At 39.1% G+C, this 20,315-nt stretch overlaps 1 protein-coding gene across 35 annotated transcripts in view; it reads left to right on the forward strand.

Annotated features, from left to right (window-relative positions):
* Positions 1-20,315, forward strand: part of SORBS2 (sorbin and SH3 domain containing 2) — a 212,118-nt gene that overhangs the window by 124,508 nt on the left and 67,295 nt on the right. For 21 of the 35 annotated variants that reach the window (XM_055567376.1, XM_055567349.1, XM_055567359.1 and 18 more), the window contains 4 exons: positions 6,516-6,551; positions 9,603-9,741; positions 14,053-14,225; positions 19,895-19,961. In XM_055567376.1, the coding sequence (XP_055423351.1) occupies positions 6,516-6,551; positions 9,603-9,741; positions 14,053-14,225; positions 19,895-19,961 (415 nt within the window). Of the gene's footprint in view, positions 1-6,515; positions 6,552-9,602; positions 9,742-14,052; positions 14,226-14,877; positions 15,018-19,894; positions 19,962-20,315 lie in introns of those variants that run through there. The other 14 variants (XM_055567347.1, XM_055567363.1, XM_055567364.1 and 11 more) reach the window with 2 other exon arrangements.

The following is a 20,315-nucleotide window of genomic DNA, read 5'->3' on the forward strand; positions in this document are numbered from 1 at the left end:
GAGCAGACACCACCACATTCACAACTCAGTTCACTCATCTGACATAGTCCAGCTTTCTAAAATTGTTTTATTATGCTTAGAAACTTAACTTGAACACTTTCTTCCCTATGGTTTTGTCACCATCCAGGCTGACCAGAGACAGTTGGTTTCACTGTACAGTCCCCAGGAAATCAGCATGATCCACGGACCAGGATTTGAGATGCTGTCACTTTGATTCATTAAGGGCTTCCGAGGTGGCGCTACTGATAAAGAACCCGCTTGCCAGCGCAGGAGTCATAAGAGATGCCCGTCTGATCCCTGGGTCGGGAGGATCCCCTGGAGAAGGGCATGGCAACCCACTCCAGTCTCCTTGCCTGGAGAATCCCATGGACAGAGAGCCTGGCGGGCTATAGTCCATGGTGTCACAAAGAGCTGGACATAACTGAAGCAACTTAGCACACACTTTATTCATTCAACAAATATTTATTGGGTGTGTGTCATCTATTCTAGCCACAGAGTTGCATTTGAAACCATTGATGATTAAAGTCTTGTCGATGGCAGAGGGAACAAATATTAATAAAAATTTAGATAAGTAGAATCACATACATTAGAAGGAGATTATGTCAATAAACTAAACAGCACTGACCAGGATTGAGGGCAGCAGAGTCCGTGTTAAATAGAGTAGTCAAAGAGCCCTCATGCAGCAGACAGAGCAGCTTTGAAGGGGGAAGAACTTTTCAGGCAGAGGGAATATTTAGTAGTGTAAAGGCGCTCAGGCTGAAGCATGCTGGGGCTGCTCAAAGACCATCAGGGAAGCCAGTGGGAAGGAAAGAAATCAAGTGAGGCTCAGAGTAAGAGGAAGTCAAGTCTGAGGTAAGACAGGGCAGATGGCAGAAGTTCTAAGAAGCCACTGTAAGGATTTCAACTTTTACTCTCAATGAAAATGGGAGTCAGCGGGGGAATTTAAGGCTACGACTGTCACTATTTGACTTACAGTCTAACCGAATCATTCTGGCAGCTCCGTGGAGAGCAAACTACAGGAGGGCAAGACGGAGAGTAGGCAAGCCAAGCAGGTGGCAATGGCAACAGCTTAAGTGAGAAATGGCGGTGGCTCTGAGCAGGGTGGAAGCAGGGGAGGTGGTGAGAAATCGGATTCGGAATGTATTTTGAAAATACAGTACATAGGACTTCCTGACAGATTGCACGTGGGAGGTGAGGGAAAGAAAAGAGGCAAGGCTGCCTTCAAAGTTTTGCATCTTTGCAACAGGGAAATGATGGAATTTGCCACCCTCTGTCCCCTGCGACTGGATAACCATGGTCTATGAGCAGGTTTGAGGAAAGATCAGAGGTTCCATCTGGGACCTGATAAGTTTGAGGTGGGTTTTAGACAGCCATGTGAAGAGGTCCAGGATGCAACTGGATATAGGAGTCTAGAGATCCGGTGAAAGGCCCGGGTTGGAGATATAAGCCATCGGCTTATAGATGCTTTTGCAGCCATGAGACTGAATGAGATGACCAGAGCGTGGCTGCAAAGAGAGGAGCAGGCCCAAGGACTGAGCCCAAGGGCATCCCGATAGCAAGAGGAGGAACCAATTCAGAAGACTAAAGGCAGTGTCTGCTAAGGGAGGAGGAAATCTAGAAAATGTGGCCTCCTGAAAGCCAAGTGGGGAAAGTACATTAAGAAGAGATGGTTAACTGCACAACTGATGCTGCCGGTATGTGTAAGATGAGATCTGCTAACCTGTCGCTGACTTAGAAGTGGGGAAGGGGGCTTTCTCAAGCTCTCTCGTGAGCTTGAGAGAGATTGGGAGGAGAAAAGTTGGACAGTCAGCTGCTTAAGGGGTTATTAATGTTAGACCTTTCACTGAATGATTACCCTTCCCTGAACCTCATCTTACTTCATCTATAAAAACCTTAGTTCATCTATAAAATGGGGATAATGATGTAGCATTCATCGCATACTATTGCTGGGAGGTTTCACTGCCTATAGGAGCTGGGTACAGTGACTGCCATGATAATCCCTCAATATGGAGTAACTGTGGTTATTTTTAAATATCCTTTTTCCTGTGCATCTGATTGGGAAAAGGAAATATATTATTTTCAACAATACATTTTTTGAATGGGTGGATTAAAGTTTGTTTTATAACACTTTGTCAAAAAGTGGTATAAAACCGTTGCAGTTCTGACTTGTTTTAATTGTGTAAGAATACAGAACTGAGATCCACCCACTTAACACATTTTAAAGTATACAATATAGTATCATTGACTACAGGCACGGCTTTGTACAACAGATCTCCAGACTGTAATCACGTCACCATCTCGCATAACTGAAACTCCTCCTGTGAAGAGCAACTCCCATTTCCCTGTCTCCCCCGTTCCTGGCAACTACCATTCTACTGTCTGCTTCTATGAGCTTGACTGTTTTAGATCCCTCATAAAAATGGAGCCATGCAATATTTCTCCTTCTGTGACTGGTTTATATCATTTAGAATAATGCCTTTGGATATCATCTGTGTTATCTCATGGGACAGGATTTCCTTTTTTTAAGGCTGAATAATTTTCCCTTGCCTGTGTATACTGCGTTTTCTTTATTCATTCATTCACTGATGAGGATCTAGACATGTTTCCACATCTTGCCTATTGTGATATACTTTAAGTCTCATTTGCCATGGAATGGCCTTTCACAGTAGTGACCTTTTGTTTTAAATACCCACATTCCATGTTCTTGTAAGAAAGTCTCAGTAAATGCCAAGAGCTATGAGCTACATATCGTAAATCAGCCAAATATATGCTCTATTATAAAGAATCATCCTCCCAAGAAAACAGCAGTCCCGAGAAACAAAAATGCTCTATTGAGAGTAAAAAGGAAACTTTCGTGCTCTAGAAGTTTCATTTATATACTTCTGTTTTTATTAAAGTCTGACCATTAGTGTAAGAAAAAAACTATAGCCTACCATTAGGAATTTTCATTCTCTCCATATTTGATAATATAACACATTGCTTTATAAGCTGCATATGTTATAATTTACCTCCCACACATCTATGTATAGAGAGAACACAAAATGAGGTATGTTACCCTCTGTCCCTATGTGAACAGATACCCTGTTGCTAAAAATGTTGCATTGTTCTCAAAGTCAGATAAGTGCAAGTCTAAGTCAGAAGCTTTGAAAGACAGCAAAATCTACACCTCACACATTTTCTCTGGCATTTTTTACTGCTGTGTCCTTTGCTTCAGGAGAATAAACTTTATGATACATATAATATATAACAAATCTATTATGAAATACAGTTATCGATCATTTGCCAAAGCTTTACTTTCACAGCTGCTGATGCACAAATGTTAGGGACTCAGAGGGGACTTTGTCTCAGTGTCATATAGAAGAGGGAGAGAACTCACCTCTGTGGCTCCATGGGGTCAAGATGTAGAATGTGAAGGAAGGCTGATAACGAATAAATGCCAGCAAAGTGGGATGCTAGAAAAGGTAGAGAATACAGACTATACTTTCTGGACCAGTCCCATCAACACCAGCCCCAGTCACTCATGTGTTCTATTAGGATGACCAACCAATATTTCATGACTTCTTCTGTGTGAGTTTGTTATGAGATCAGTTGATCAGGCGTTACACTCACAAACTGATATAAAATATTGGTGACCTTTGACTTACATTCAAACACTTTAACCTTACATGGTCATGAAAAGACAGAGACACAAAACAAATATGATGATTTTCTGCAGTCATCTATCTGCCACCAACTCAGTAGGGTGAAAAAAATCTGCTCTTGTTTTAAACTAGTTTTTCCTACTTCAGAGTAGTTCAGAATGAGAAAATACTTCCCTCCCCTTTTCATACTTTCATCTTCCTCCTCTTACGTTCTCTTCAGGGAAACATTTGTATTGCGATTCTTTCTCCCACTGTGTCTAAGAGGGTATTTCATTAACACAGGCATCAGGGTTATGTTAAAGAAGCTCCAGCTAGTCTAAGAGAGAAGTTTTCAAAGTTTGTGTGTGGGTGCCCAATCGACTGTTGAACTTTCCAGTTTTATCCCTGGAAATTTAACTGTGATATGAGTCAACAGGAGGCATTTTACTGTCATCTACACACACATACACGTGAAAATTGTAAGCATATCAGCTGCTTGAGAGAAATTCAGAAAGTGAGATAGCTCTGTTTTCTGTAGACACTCTCTAGAAGAACAATGAATAACGACCCTTCCTAGATACAATGCTATACAAACAAACTGATCATATTCCCCATAAGTATGGTGGTTTTAGAGATGATATTCTTCAGCTTTTGACAGGTTTCACATCCAAAGAAAATGGGCAAGCCAGTCCCAAGAAGGGTACAATCATTAACTTTTCTTTTTATTTTAAAGGAAAAAAACACTTGCTTTATGCAGATTACTCAAATATTTTTGAATGATTTAATTTAAAAAAATTTTATTTAGCATAAAGAGAACTAAAGAAATTTATATTATATGAAAATGTCTTAAATGAAACTGCATTGTTATGAGGAATTTCATTGACATTATCCAACCCAAGACTGTTCTATACTGAATTCCATTCAGACTTGTAGCAAAATTCTAACCTATTAGATTGTAATTATTATAGTTTCATAATGTTACAGTTTTACTTGCATTAAAATCTAAACTTATGATTAAAAATTTACTAATAAAAAGGATGCAGTCCTTCTAAAACATTTCAAGTTCTGGGTTATTTTTAAGTTTCTATAAGTTATTTCTAAAATCTTCAAACTCTACAAGTATAAAAGTATCATTTAAAATGAGTGTTTTTTTTTTTACTTTATAAATGTTTAATTTTATATTGGCTTATAGTTGATTAACAATGTTGTGTTAGTTTCAGGTGCATAGCAAAGCGATTCAGTTACGCACATACATATCTATTCTTTTTCAAATTGAGATGGACACTGCTGTATTTAAAATGGACAACCAACAGAGACCTACTGTATATACAGGGAACTCTGCTTAATATTATGTAACAACCTAAATGGGAAAAGAAGGTAAAATGAGTGTCTTTAAACAACAACAACACAAGCTTACTAGATTAGAATAGAGAAATCCGACTTTTATTCAGGGTTGGAGTTTCTTAACCTGTTAAAGATATGCTTTTGAGTATTCATGAACTCCTAAAATTGACATGAAATTTTATGAATGTGTGCACTTTTCCTGAGAAGGATCAATAGCTCTCAGATTTTCAAGGCATCTATGACCAAGAGATCATTTTATATAGTGGGTTTTTTTTAATTCTTCAATTAAACATCTGAGGAAAAAATTAATTTTAACTTTTTATGAGATCATCAGTCTACATGAGATCAACTGTTAGGAACATGATGACTGGCCAAGAACCACTTAAATCTTTACTAGGCAAGATTTTTACATTGATACAGTTCTGTTTGCTGTGTTCCCCATCCTTGTATTAATATAATACTTTGGCTATCTATGTTACAACTGACACCATACCAAACACTCAAAAATCCTCTATTCTGGAGGTGGGGGTTTCAGAGTGAGGAGTAAGAAAAAATATTTTGGTTCAGAGTTTCATTTACTCATGTTGAGTGAATACATTTATCATCATATTTGACCTGTGTGGTCAGATAACAGAAGGTTAAGACGAATAATCTTTAATGGGCCATCCACTCTCTTCCTTTTACAGACCACCCTTCCCACCATGTTCAGCCTCTTGGGTTGTATAGCCTTGGAGGTATTAGACCTTCTCTTTCGTCTTCAGTTTCTTTCTCCTTTACCTAAGATTTAAAGCCAACAGTAGTTCTAACCAACTAGGATGTACTCTAACATCATCCATGGCTGGTTTTTGTTTTGTTTTGTCTTTTTCCATTTTCACACAAAGATACCACTATTTCCACTGCTAGGATACCTTAAAGTTCAATCCCTTTAGCATCTTATAGTGGTAGGCTGCAGTCCATGGGGTCGCACAGAGTCGGACACGACTGAAGCGACTTAGCAGCAGCAGCAGCAGTGAAATCAAAATAGAGATTCAATGAGTGGAAAGGAAACTAAATTCCCTTTCCACTTAGTTGTGTTTAGTTTGATCAGTCTCTAGATCTGTAAATCAGCATAACACGAGGCAAACTGATTTATAGTTGGGGGACACTTTCCAAGAAGGAGGCAGGAGGAGAAAACCGCTATAAGATTTTTCTGGTGAAGGGAAACTAATTCTGCCAACCGATGGATAACCAGGTATTAACTTGCTGTCACCAGTACAAAAACTAAAACTTAGGAGAAAAAAATTCCATTATGCCAGCACTCTTAAGCTCCTACCCCAAATGAAAGCTGTGTGAAAACTGGTCTTATTTCCAAAACACACTGGATTCATTTTCTGCATGTTTTCATGCTTTTCCTCTACTGTGTGGTTGGCACCTAATCCTTCTAAATATATTTCCTTAAAGGGCTTGCAAATAAATCTGTGCTTTGCCTTCTCTGTCACACTGCACAAAAAGAGATGTTTTTATTAATTGGATAATTTATCTCTCTTCTCATTATTTTTTCCTCAAACTCAGCTTGGAAATCAGAACTTAACTGCCAATGTGTTGGAGGTAAATGCTTTACAGACAAATCTGACCAGAAGCCTCTGCCCCATGCACACTTTCTGGGGTACCTCATAACCCTTTTTCACAAGACGGTGGCTCCAGCCCAGCCTCACTTACCCTGCCACCACCTGCTGATTTGGGGTCTTCACACCTGCAAATACCCCCCAACCTTTTCACACTGTTTTTATAACCCACATATCCCGGGGTGAGCACTCCTCCTGCTCCTCCAGGGAGTCCTCCTCAGCCACCCCAGATGAACTGCAGATAGCTGACTCTGACACCACTGACCGTTCTGAAACACCTTCCCCAGCCTTGGGTCAGCAGTCTGCCATGACAGATGGCGTCACCTTAACCACCCCTAATGCCATGCATGGAATTACTCCTCTTTCCTTTGCTCCATCATTTTTTAAACAGATCTCCAAAAGCCAAAAGGACCAGTTTCTTGTCTGCTGTCTGATTTTGCACCTGAGCATTTTTATTTGCATAGGTGTTGATTTCATCTAAACCAATCCTGTATCATCTATTAGGGAAAATTCCACTAGAATCATCCTCTTAAGCCTATTTTGGGCTGAAAAAGTCAATTACATTCTCTTAATTCATTTTAGAGTCATTTATGTTCACACTGTGTTGCTCTAGTGAGTTGTACAGTGATTTGCCTTAATAAGAAGGTTTCTCAAAAATTTAGATATCCATATAATATTATGATGATTAGATTATAAAGTCTAAATCCTGGTAGATAATAATTTACTTCAGAGACTCATATGAATGTGCCCTGTGTGAGCAGTTCACATCTCCTTATTCATCACATACATGATTACTCACTGTATGATGTTAATTCTTGCTGCTCCTTCATTAACAGCTACATCTTTTGAACCCATTTGTCCAACAGGAGTAAATAATGTAAATAATCTACACTGCAGAAATTTAGCCCTGTGAATTTTTTGGAACCATTTTCCCAAGCCATTCCAGTAGAGAAATTTATGAATATTTATTGTTTTATATAGCAATAATTTGTCTTCCATTTAGATTAAATATAAATATTTTCCATACATATTTATATCATTTACATATGTCTATTTGACAAGCAGCCCCTAATAAATGATTTATGAATGACTGAAGTGCTTCAAAATTTTATGGTGCAGAGTTTCAATTATGTGTACTGCATGTATGCCTGAAAGGGAAACATGTATCCTTGTGGAGCTAATTGTAACTGAACTTACTTTTTTTTTTGCAGTGCAATAATAAACATTTATTGTTTTAGATTCTGAGTTTTAGGTGGCTTGTTAAGCAGCAATAGCTAACTGATACAAAACCCAACACTATATGAACTTACTTTAAATTGCATATACCTTCTCCATGAGATGGCTTTCCTAATAATCATTTCATATAACAATAAAATATATTCTAAAGTTCTAATAGTAATATTCAATTAGTAAAATCCTAATTGACTTAACATGATGAAAGACTAAATCTATTTGCAGTATTTATTTTTTTTTAACCCATAGCCATTGTTATTGAAACCATCAATATAGAAGGAAGGGCAGCTTTCCTAAGTTTAGTTACAAAACATGATAGTTTTTAGTTCTCCTACCTTTAATGTTAATTCAAACACATTATAACAATAATATTGAAAATATATTTACAAAGATCAACCAAATTGGATTTGGGCCACGAGGCAAAAATATTCTTGAATAATTCATCAAAGGTATATAAGCATTCTGAAGCATTTGGGGAGATCTGTGCATCACACTTATTTGAATGGCCAGTGCTCTAAGTTAGAAGACCCTCAAGACAGAGTTGCTTATGAGAGTAATTTCTGTAACAGCTCAGAGAAGTACTTCATCGTTAAGCACAATCATTGTAATGAAATGCTTACTGACTTTAGAACAGATGTGGCATGGCTAGAAAGTAACAAAACTGGATTAATTCTACATGATTTGAAAACATCTGCTTTAAAGTGAGAAATCATGGAAATGTGAAATTAATTGACTATCTATGTTTCAGGCCTGTACAACAAAAGTTTAATTGTTTTAAAATAAGTAGATTACGTTCACAAATTATGGTTCTTTATCTGTATGCATATGTGTGCTGTGCATGTACTATATTCAGCTGTATTTTAACTAAGTGCTCTTGCTAATGTTTTATCTTATTTGCATGCATCTGCACAGCGCCCAGTGCTGCATTGTAGACAGACAGGCAAGCTTAATAGCAGTGAGTTCAACCTCTCTGAACTGAGCTGATTCAATTCAATTTTAATATGTATCTACTGAATATCTACTATGCTATTAGCACCAGATTGCATGTTATACAGGAAAAAAAAAATGTTTAAAAAGCATATGTATCACAATTTCCAACAGGGATCTTGAAACACCAATGGGGATATGAAAATACTCAGATAAAAAGCTATCAAAACAACAAATTAGTATTACTATAAAGGGCAAAAAGTGAGATGAGAGCAGGAAGTAGCCAGAGATTTAACACATCTTTCTGATACTTTGCCAGGTATTTGATTCTTCCAGAATAGATTTCCTCAGGACATATAAATCCAAACAATTATCCTCCTTCTGTTAGTCACCTTGCCTTGGAGACACTGATTCACTAAAGGGTATACATCCATGATTAAACCTGAGAGCCAATCCCTTTCTTCTCGCCAAAGAACATTCATTTCAAATCCCACACGCAGAGCAGTATGACAGTGTTCTGACTACTTAAGTCATGACATAGGAACAGATTCACCCTCGTGTTTATTGTAACTGACTCCTATGAGATCTTTGGACATCACTGTTGGCAGAGTGCTGTGCCCAGTGGTCAGCAGCTTCCATTCCCTCATCACCTCCTATGGTCTCTGACATAAAAAGAAAGTGATTTTCAAAGTAAAGGAAAATAGAGAAGACACTGAAAAGAACGTGCCATGCCCTTCTCGACATCAGTTTCAAAGTAAATAAACACTTGACAGCTGATTACTGTCATGTGAGTGGAAGTCTTTATTGCCATCTAAAGGAGTGAGGTGTATAGGGAAATGTGTACTTTAACAGGATGTCTTTGCACTTTTCTCAGAGCCAGATAACAGTCAATGGAAACTCTGGAGGCACTGTGAGTCCAATGAGTTACTATCAAAGGCCATTTTCCCCTTCTGCTTACTCGCTACCAGGCTCACTCAATTCAAGCATGATCATGCAGCATGGCCAGTCACTTGGTAAGTCATCTGATAATCATGATTTTCATGACAATTTCAATATAGCAGGTACAAACCACATGAGAAATATATAAAGCATCCAAATAATTTTTGGAAAAGGAAGAAGAAACATGCAACACTGCATTTTTTTTAACAAGCCTATCCTAGGAGAGGAATTAAAGGCAGAGGATTCAACACTGGAGAAAATAGACACCAGCTATTCTAAGACGATGACTGCATCTATGCCTGTGTGTGGAGAAGGCTATTAGATATTTGGGGTGATGGCATAGAAAGACAGAGATGGCCATTTAGGGAGAAGCGAGTGCACATATAGCAGAACTTTCCATGAGGGACAGATACCATCTGTGTTCGAGACAGCCCTTTCTTTCATGGAAAAGCTTTCATTATAGAACTGTTTAGCAATTAAAACAGCCTACCAAGGGGACAGGCGCCTCACAAAGTAGTAAACTGCTGTTGGAACCGAGACCAGAAGACCATCAGACAGGGGGGTGTGAGTTCCTTTAAATGATTCCAGAATTTTATAGGAAGTTATTTCTAAATCTTTGGGGAATTAAGTCAAAGATAGAGCTCTCCTCCAGAAAAAGAAATTAACATTAGGACAGCCACATAAATTTTAAGACATAATTTCATGGGGCTAATGAACTCTTTAGAGCCTCCTGAAAAAGAAGCTGTGCTATGTAATTCTAGAAACATTTTTATGTAGCAAACTATGTTAGGACAACTTAGAAAATAATGTAATAAGTATTTCTTGGCTTTTAAAAGAGTAAAGAAAAAAACCCCAAACATTGGGAAACTGACCAAATCAAACCATCATCTGAATTGAAGCTGAAAAAGGTTTCATGCTTAGCAACCGGAAGGCCTCCAGGACAGCTGGAAACCGGGAACCTGGCGGAGGGCCACGTGACCTCAACCTACCTCTCAGAAAAGCAGGAGACCAATCCTCTGGACACCACCAAGCAGCAAAGAGAAAGGAACTAGACAGGGCTTTAACTCCCATGCCTTCATTGACAGTAGACAGCATCTTCTCATCCCTGACACTGTGTATTGAAAGAAAATGATGGTATTAATTTACCCAGGAACACCCAGCCTATGGATTATGCAACTCAAACTTCTGTGGCCAACAAAAGCTCTCTAATTATAAGACTTACATGGAGCCATGAGACTCATTAAGCAGAAGTCTAATATACTTGCTCCTTCTCTAAGGCTGCTCCTGGGATCATCTGTGAATCTTATAATGATGTCCTTTTAGAGTATAAGAAAGTAGAATGTCTTTGTGCCAAAACACTGCCCTTATATAAGCAATCTGTGGTGTAGTATTATAATAGGAGTCTGTTATATTTAGATTCTTTATGGAGATATGCATGAGCACACATCTATAGTAAAATTCTATAAATTACTCTTGCCATAATATTTTTCCAAATAATTATTATCAAAATTAGACTCTCCTCTTTGTCTCTCTTAATGAACACAGTTTTGTCCCTCCCACTCCAACAAATAAAATATATAAATACTTGAGAATGGACAGATTTTTATATTAGAACATATCAATGGGTCGATTATACATATAAACTATACTACCCAGAAAGAAATTCTGTAGATTAAATATTGAACAAATTCTGCCTAGAGGAACTATTCTGCCCTAAAGGAACTTTATAAAGTTGAGGACAAAAAGACTGAAAATGAGAGTTAGTGAACCATATAAGAGCACAATAAAATAAAAGGCTAACTTGTATTATGTAAGCTATTAGTTCATAGAATCTTAGGAATCACATATTAAGACAGAGTTAACACCGATGGTGATTGAAGCCATGAAATTAAAAGGTGATTACTCCTTGGAAGAAAAGTTATGACCAACCTAGATAGCATATTCAAAAGCAGAGACATTACTTTGCCAACAAAGGTCCATCTAGTCAAGGCTATGGTTTATCCAGTGGTCATGTATGGATGCAAGAGTTGGACTGTGAAGAAAGCTGAGCACCAAAGAATTAATGCTTTTGAACTGTGGTGTTGGAGAAGACTCTTGAGAGTCCCTGGGACTGCAAGGAGATCCAACCAGTCCATTCTAAAGGAGATCAGCCCTGGGATTTCTTTGGAAGGAATGATGCTAAAGCTGAAACTCCAGTACTTTGACCACCTCATGCGAAGAGTTGACTCATTGGAAAAGACTCTCATGCTGGGAGGGATTGGGGGCAGGAGGAGAAGGGTACGACAGAGGATGAGATGGCTGGATGGCATCACCAACTCTATGGACGTGAGTTTGAGTGAACTCCAGGAGATGGTGATGGACAGGGAGGCCTGGTGTGCTGAGATTCATGGGGTTGCAAAGAGTCGGACACGACTGAGTGACTGAACTGAACTGAACTGAACAGAACACCATTTAGCCTGGGACTTTGCACATACTCAGTGCTCAAAAAATATTTGATAGAAATACTAGCATTGTGGTGTCCACTCAAATCCTTTCCATAATTAAATGGAAAATCAGAGTCAAATATCACTTTGCATCTTAATTTGGAGTTGCTTGGGAAATATATTACTTTTATATACAATAGCACATAAAGCAGTTTTATTCTTAGCCTTATTTATCCTTCATCATGAATTGAAATGGACTGAAGAAGCCTTTCTGTTGCAAACTAAAACATAATCAGAGAATAGAAGTTATAAATGTTACAATGGATTTTAGTCTGAAGAGGTCTTATCTTTATTTATCCTTATAATGATGAGTCAAATTTTTAAAATATCTTATGAAGTTCTGCTACAAAACACAGTTGTATCTTTTTAGATTTTTTTTAGATCTGCTATATCTATATCTATACTTATATGTAATCAATGACTGCTACCCTGACATAAAGACTTCCTTATCCACATAAAAAAAAAAAAGACCCAAGTTACATGAGTAACAGACCTCGCAAACCATGGCTGAGAGTCATACTTGGTCAGCAAAATTTTGAAATTTACTGTAGAAAAACAGAAAGTCGTATCATCAATTGTACTAAATAAATGATAATTATAAATACCCATATACTATAAGTGGAATATATAATACACCTATGTCCTCTTTGTTTCTTACAAAAGTACACCAAAAGTTAACAAAGATGGCTTGAAAATAAGAATGTGATAAATTTCAGCCAAACTGTATGCTTATGGCAACTTCCCATCCCAGGGGTGAGAAGTCATGGTTTTTGCTTCTTTAAAGTAAAAGCAAAGCTATTATGGCCATCATAGAGTCTTAGATAAAAATTAATACTAATAGCTTATGATCATTTCTTTACCCATATGCCTTAACATCCAAGTATATGTTTGGATGTGAAGATTTCCTGATGTGATTAGGAAGTCGTCATCACTGGACCCACCAGGAAAATCTCAAAAGCACTTTCTTAACGCAGTGGTGGCCACATGGTCTTTCAACAAATACTATTCTTCCCTTAACCCCTGTCACTGAATGATGAAGATCTTGTTTTCAGAGGTCCAAACAGTATATACCTACATGTTAACAAAGAGTGGCTCAAATTTAAGATAAAGGAGTTAAAAGAAATAGTGATGGAAATACACTCTGTGTTTATTTATAGATATAATATGGGGCTTCCCTGGCAGCTCAGCTGGTAAAGAATTGCCTGCAATGCAGGAGACCTCAGTTCTATTCCTGAGTCAGGAAGATCCCCTGGAGAAGGGATAGGGTACCCACTCCAGAATTCCTGGGCTTCCCTGGTGGCTCAGATGGTAAAGAATCTGCCTGCGAAGCAGGAGATCTGGGTTCGATCCCTGGGTTTGGAAGATTCCCCGGAGGAATGCATGGCAACCTACTCCAGTATTCTTGCCTGAAGAATCCTCATGGACAGAGGAGCCTGGTTCAATATATGCCTACATGTTAACAATGAGTGACTCAAATTTAAGATAAATGAGCTAAAAGATATACTGATGCAAATACACTCTATATTTATTTATAAATGTAGTATTACATGTGTGTTATTCACTCAGTCATGCTGACTCTTTGCAAGCCCATGGACTGTAGCCCACCAGGCTCCTCTATCCACAGGATTTTCCAGGCAAGAATAGTGTAGTGGGTTGCCATTCTCTTCTTCAGGGGATTTTCCCTACCCAGGGATCAAACCTGGGCCTCCTGCATTACAGGCAGGTTCTTTACTGTCTGAGCCACCAGGGAAGCACATAGTATTACATATTTATGCATAATTAATCACATATAACTATGTAATTACACGTAATTATAATATACTGTATTATAGTAGGCATGAATATGAGGCTTCATTACTCTGATTCCCTGTGCATCAACTATATTTCACATCTTCTCTGCAGATTCCTCAGAGGCGTACCCCCAGCATGCTCAGTCTCTGGACGGCAGCGTGGGCAGCTCAATACCACTGTACAGGTCCTCCGAGGAGGAAAAGAGAGTGACAGTCATCAAGGCGCCCCACTACCCAGGGATCGGGCCGGTGGATGAATCCGGAATCCCCACAGCAATCAGAACGGTAGGAAATGCCAGGGCCCGCTTTGCTCCGGGGCTGTGCAAATCTCCACAAAGGATGGATTGTCGGTGGCTTTGGGCATTCCTACACTCTTATATAATGAGGATTGCCCTCTGTGCCATCTGAGTTCTCATGAATATTATGCTGTGTGCAGCAGAGAAAAGGAACTGTCCATTGAAGATAATGGCCCAATCTGTTTCTCTATTTCAATTTAAAAAGCACGAAAATTGTGATTCTGTGAGATGATAGAAGTAAGCTTTGTTTGCCTTCACCTTTTACCAAGGAGTGTTAAGGCAACAGAGAGAGAAGAGAGAAGGGAGAATTAAATGTGAATTCTTTGGCTGCACTGAATTCCCACGTGCACAGCAAATAAGCCAGTGATTTGTGTCTGGAGATGGATGTGCCTTACCGCCAGGAGATTGGGAGCCCTGGATTGGGAGTTGAGAAGCCTGATGATTGGAGGGAAGGGAGTTCATGTCAGAGAAAGGAAAAGCTGTCCGAGGAAAATACACATCACATTTGAGTGTCCCTCGTCGGCTGTGCCTGCCGAGAGCTCTCCGGGGCGATCAGTGGAAGTGTTTGGGTTGGGTTTTTTTTTTTTCCTCCAGTCTGTAAACTCTGCCAGACCATTGCTCAGTGCGTCAGGGCAGCCCCTTCTGGCAAAGTTCAGCAGCGGCAGAGGCCGCGCTCGGGCAGGCAGCTGCTTGCTGAGCTAGTCCACTTGGAGAGGAGGTTTGTGCTAGCCTGCGGGGAAGAAGACCGGGCGCCAGGATGAGAGCCGCAGCACCTCTGCAGGTGAAACTGGGGGGCGGGGAGGGACCGCAGCGCCAACTGCATGCACGGAGTCCGCATACCTGGCTGGGAGGTTGCGGAGGGCTACTGGTTTGGAATGCAAACCTGCCTGCCGGGCCAAAGACGAGAGTGCAGAGAGGAAAAGACGGGGCATTAGATCAGAAAAAGAGATCGGGGGCAATTGGAATCTGCTCAAAACGAACGAGAGAGTGGGGGTGGGTGAGGTTCTTCTCTCCTTGAATTTGCATTTCTTAAATGGATCCCACGATCTGAGAGAAGAGTTAAAAACTGATTATTCCAAGCATCTGTATTAGAAAGGGAAGCCGGAAGGTAAGTCTGTAGAGTCATTGCTAGGGCTTTAGACTCATGAGATTCTGGGAATGTTGAATGTGGCTAATTATAAAGACCTTAAAAAAAAATCTATGTTGGCACCAATGGTTGTCATATTTAAGTGACAGGAAAAGTTTGGGATCGGACTAACACTTTTAATCTTACAGTGACTGCATGTTTCTGGTGGTGGCGCTTCCTTGTATATTTCTTTTTTAAGGTTTCTGACCCCAAATACTTTAATTAGAATTTTTTTTTCCCTAACAGAGTAGGGATACAGTGTCAGACAGGTACAGTGTCACTGGTTTTGTTAAATTGACCCTTGAAACATAATAGTTACACAAATTAGAGATTCCTGATTCTGCACAGTTATATAGACTCTCTTATTTTATCTGAGACCTCTAGGTGTGTTTTTAAGTCAGTACACTGCAAAGTTAGAACTGTTTTTATCCATTAGATATAATTTTCTTAAATAACAAGGCCTTGCTTTTCACATTTTAAAAGGAAAAAACCGAGATGTTAGAGATGGTTAATGAAAAGTCAAAAAATATTAAAAATTTTATATTATGTTTTATCTACTGCCAAATGAAAAGCATGTTTAGATATGCATAAACAAATGCATATACTAGACATTCAATGCAAGCGTCCCTTCTAAAAAACAGAAAATAAAATATAAGCAACTCAGAAGTTCCTTATAAGGAACCAGCATTTTTATGTACAGCCAGGCTCCTCTGTAGACGTTTCAAAGTTTACAAAAAAGGTACAGGTCTGAAGACTCATTCACATTTCTTATTTGTCAGCCCCGCACAGCACATCCCCAAGTATAGCTGTGTTTATAAATGTGGAGTCAGGCCATCTCGGAGCCACAGCAGGCCAAGAATCTCCAAGGCTGTTTTCCGTTCTCATCCGCATAGAAAGCAATGATTATCTGACTTACATTACTTCACATGGGCTTTCCGCTCAGGGTGCACACCAAAGGCAGTGCTGTGCCAGTGTACCATTTTATAGTCTCACGGTCTCAGTTAGACAGTTTAGACTGTAGGCTCATTTTAGACATATTCTAGGTGTGCTGCTGCTGCTGCTGCTAAGTTGCTTCAGTCGTGTCCGACTCTGTGCGACCCCATAGACAGCAGCCCACCAGGCACCCCCATCCCTGGGATTCTCCAGGCAAGAACACTGGAGTGGGTTGCCATTGCCTTCTCCAAGGTGTTGTGTTAGGTCCCTTTATATACATTGTCTCTCTCGATTTCCATAGACCAAGGACACAGAATTTTGTAAAGTCACCTAGAAACTCTAGAAAGCCAAGAGTTAAACAAACGCATCTTTGAGCTATTTGCAGGAAGGAGAGCAGCTCCCCAGACTGCCCTCTCTCATGTGACCTGGGACGTCTATGCCAGTCTTTTACTGCCATCCTTAACGACAACAACAAAACCCGCTGGGGTCCAGCTCCCACGAGACTGTGTAATTAAGGCCAACTAGTTAAGTGAAATACAAGATTCTTTTCTTCTACCTCAAATATAACACCGGTAGAGCCTTTTCAAAGCTGGAAAGGGGCAAAAACAGATTAGAACAATGAACACTGGTGGGTAGAAAATAAGTGTCTTTTCCCTTTTTGGAAATCTCTGCCTGATAAATCAATGTAGAATTCTGATGTTTTGTAAACTACAGGAATGTAAATTTTCAGGTTTATTCAGCCAAGTTAGAGAAAACAACCAAAGAGTGATTTACTAATAGCTACTATCCATGCAAAACCATTTTGAAGAACACATAAGACACTACTTTCTCAAATTCAAGTAGACTTCTGTTTACTTAATCTCACCATTTGCTGTAACAACCTACATGAGGACATATATAAAAGGAACTTTAAATGCTTAGAGGACTTCTTTGAGAAAGAGATGGAGAGGTTAAGTGTTCCCATTTACCAGGTTCATATTCCTCTTTGTCAACCAACTTGGGCATTTCCTGGTATCTCAGTGCTCACCATATAAAGCTAGCAGATGGTACAACGAAGATCCTGCCTGATATGTGCCCTCTAGCAAGTGAAGGGAAAAAAAAAAATCCCATCTGTCAGGATACCTTGCCATATACAGTGATATAACTCACTTATTCAGCTTCCCCGTTGCCATTGGTGGTGTTCAGGTATGGCTGGGAAACATGTTTATACAGTGTTATTTCTTATTTTTTATTGCTAAAGACTACAGAGGAATCAAAGCTTAATAAAAAAAAAAAAAAACAGAAATCCATCTTTTATGAAACTAAATGTCCCTTAAAAATACAAGTTCAGCTACTTTGTTTAAACCAGCAAATAACAGCTAGACTTTGCTTTGTCACTTCCTCCCCCACCAGCTCCCACCATTTGAGTATAAGTCCACCCAATATTTCCACTGTAAAAAGAGCCTAAAATGAATGAAGAAGCGATTTCCTACAAAGTCAGGTAGCCCTTGATGGTACTCTATTTGTCGTGATTATCAGAATCAGATATTCTTAGCAAAAGAAATTTAGATATAGGACAAACTCTCAGTTTCCAGAAGAAAAACACAATGTCCACACTGGAGAGAAAAATCAGGATACAAAATGTACACCAAAGCTCAGTGTAACAAACACATGATTACTTTTATGGCTGTCCTACAGAATATTTTATATGAAGAGAACCATCTAAAAAAATGGTATATTTAGTTACTATAGACAGAACAGTCATGTTTCTTACCGGAATAACCTTGGAAGAGCTGAGGTGAACAGCTTGCCAAGCAAAATCTTGATTATGATTATAAGGCATATGCACCCATTTACAGGTATACTATTAGGCAGACTTCCATCCAAAAACCTAGGTCATCCATTCTTTTATTCTGTAAATATTTGAGATTTTCTACTATTATGGCTTATGGAACATTTCTTATATTCTAGCCACTGTTTTAGATCTTTTTGCATACACTGTCTCTTTCATTTTCCATAACAATTCTATGATGTGGATATAATTATTTCCTCTTAGAGAAAACTGAGGCTCTAAAAGGTTACCTCACTTGCCCAAATTCACATTGCTGGGAAATATTAAACAGTAATTAAAGGAACCAAGAATTGAATCTAGGTTGATCTGACATTAATCTCAGCTTTCCACTGTAGCCTACTGTTTACATTATGTCAAAAGCAGAGTGGATAAGAAGCTTCTGCTTTTAAGGAACTTACAGTTTAGCACAGCAAATACTGCCAACATTTTATTATTATGTTAAAGGAGTTTTGAAGCAATAGCTAAATTTTTGGACTTGCTCCAGGACACTAAATTATTTACTATATTCAGTATTTTATTAACTTAGACTAGTAAATATCAAATTTTTATTTCTCTAATTCTAAGCCAATGATCAGAATAGTTTGCATCCAAAATATTGCCCAGTTAATTTTAAAAATAATGTATTGAATAGTATACTAACAAGTTTTTATGGATAATGATAATTATCACCAAAAGTAGTGAAACAAAAAACTATAACTACAAACTATAATTACAAAACTATAGCTTTGATTCAACTTGTTGTTGTTCAGTCACTAAGTTGGGTCCAACTCTTTGTAACCCCATGAACTGCAGCACACCAGGCTTCCCTGTCCTTCACTGTCTCTCAGAATTTGCTCAGTTTAGCTAATTTTATATAAATAAGCTTGTGGAAATATCAACTACCCAGGGCTGGGCACAACTGTGATCTGGAAAAAAACCATAGCATATAATATTCCAGCTCATCCTAAACTCAAACAAGGGGTAATATGTTTACAAACTGTGGGTCAGTTCAGTTCAGTTGCTCAGTCGTGTCCGACTCTTTGCAACCCCATGAACCGCAGCACGCCAGGCCTCCCTGTCCATCACCAACTCCCGGAGTCCACCCAAACCCATGTCCATTGAGTCAGTGATGCCATCCAGCCATCTCATCCTCTGTCGTCCCCTTCTTCTCCTGCCCTCAATCTTTCCCAGCATCAGGGTCTTTTCCAGTGAGTCAGATCTTTGCATCAGGTGGCCAAAATATTGGAGTTTCAGCTTCAACATCAGTCTTCCAATGAACACCCAGGACTGATCTCCTTTAGGATGAAATGGTTGGATCTCCTTGCAGTCCAAGGGACTCTCAAGAGTCTTATCCAACACCACAGTTCAAAAGCATCAATTCTTCTGCACTCAGCTTTCTTTATAGTCCAACTCTCATATCCATACATGACCACTGGAAAAACCATAGCCTTGACTAGACGGACCTTTGTTGGCAAAGTAATGTCTCTGCTTTTTAATAAGCTGTCTAGTGATATCAGCTTATTGACCAGAGATGTATTAATACATCTTTTGTTACCCAAACAGTATTGACCTGAGTGTTTCAATATTTACTTACATAACAAATCACCAGCCACAGGTGTTAGTTTCTACAAAAATCCCCTGGTCAATAATGTGATATTGTCATCATGAAATAATAAAGAGAAAATTGTATTACAGAACAGAATCTGCTATGAAAAAGGATAAAATATAGAAAGCGGAACAACGTCTATTTGTGACCAGTTTTGTAACTTTGGGACATTTTCTTTTACAGACAGTTGACAGACCGAAGGACTGGTACAAGACCATGTTTAAGCAAATCCACATGGTACACAAGCCGGGTATGTAGTTCTGTTTTCTGATCAGGTCCTTGCGGGTGGAAGAATAAGTACTCTTCTGTGCAGTTTTGTTTCACACAAAATGTCAAGACTCTAGCAAACTTCATGGCCCTCTCTTCTTTTCAACACTCCTCCTTACTCTTAGTGTTAAGTGTTAGTCACTCAGTCCTGTCCGATTCTTTGTGACCCCATTGACTGTAGCCTGCCATGTTCCTCTGTCTATGGAATTCTCCAGGCAAGAATACTGGAGTGGGTTACCATTTTCTTCTCCAGAGGATCTTCCCGACCCAGGGATCAAACCTGGGGTCTCCTGCATTGCAAGCAGATTCCTTACCATCTGAGCCACCAGGGAAGCCC

The sequence above is a fragment of the Bubalus kerabau genome, chromosome 2, assembly GCF_029407905.1.
Source record: "Bubalus kerabau isolate K-KA32 ecotype Philippines breed swamp buffalo chromosome 2, PCC_UOA_SB_1v2, whole genome shotgun sequence".
Classification (NCBI taxonomy): domain Eukaryota; kingdom Metazoa; phylum Chordata; class Mammalia; order Artiodactyla; family Bovidae; genus Bubalus; species Bubalus kerabau.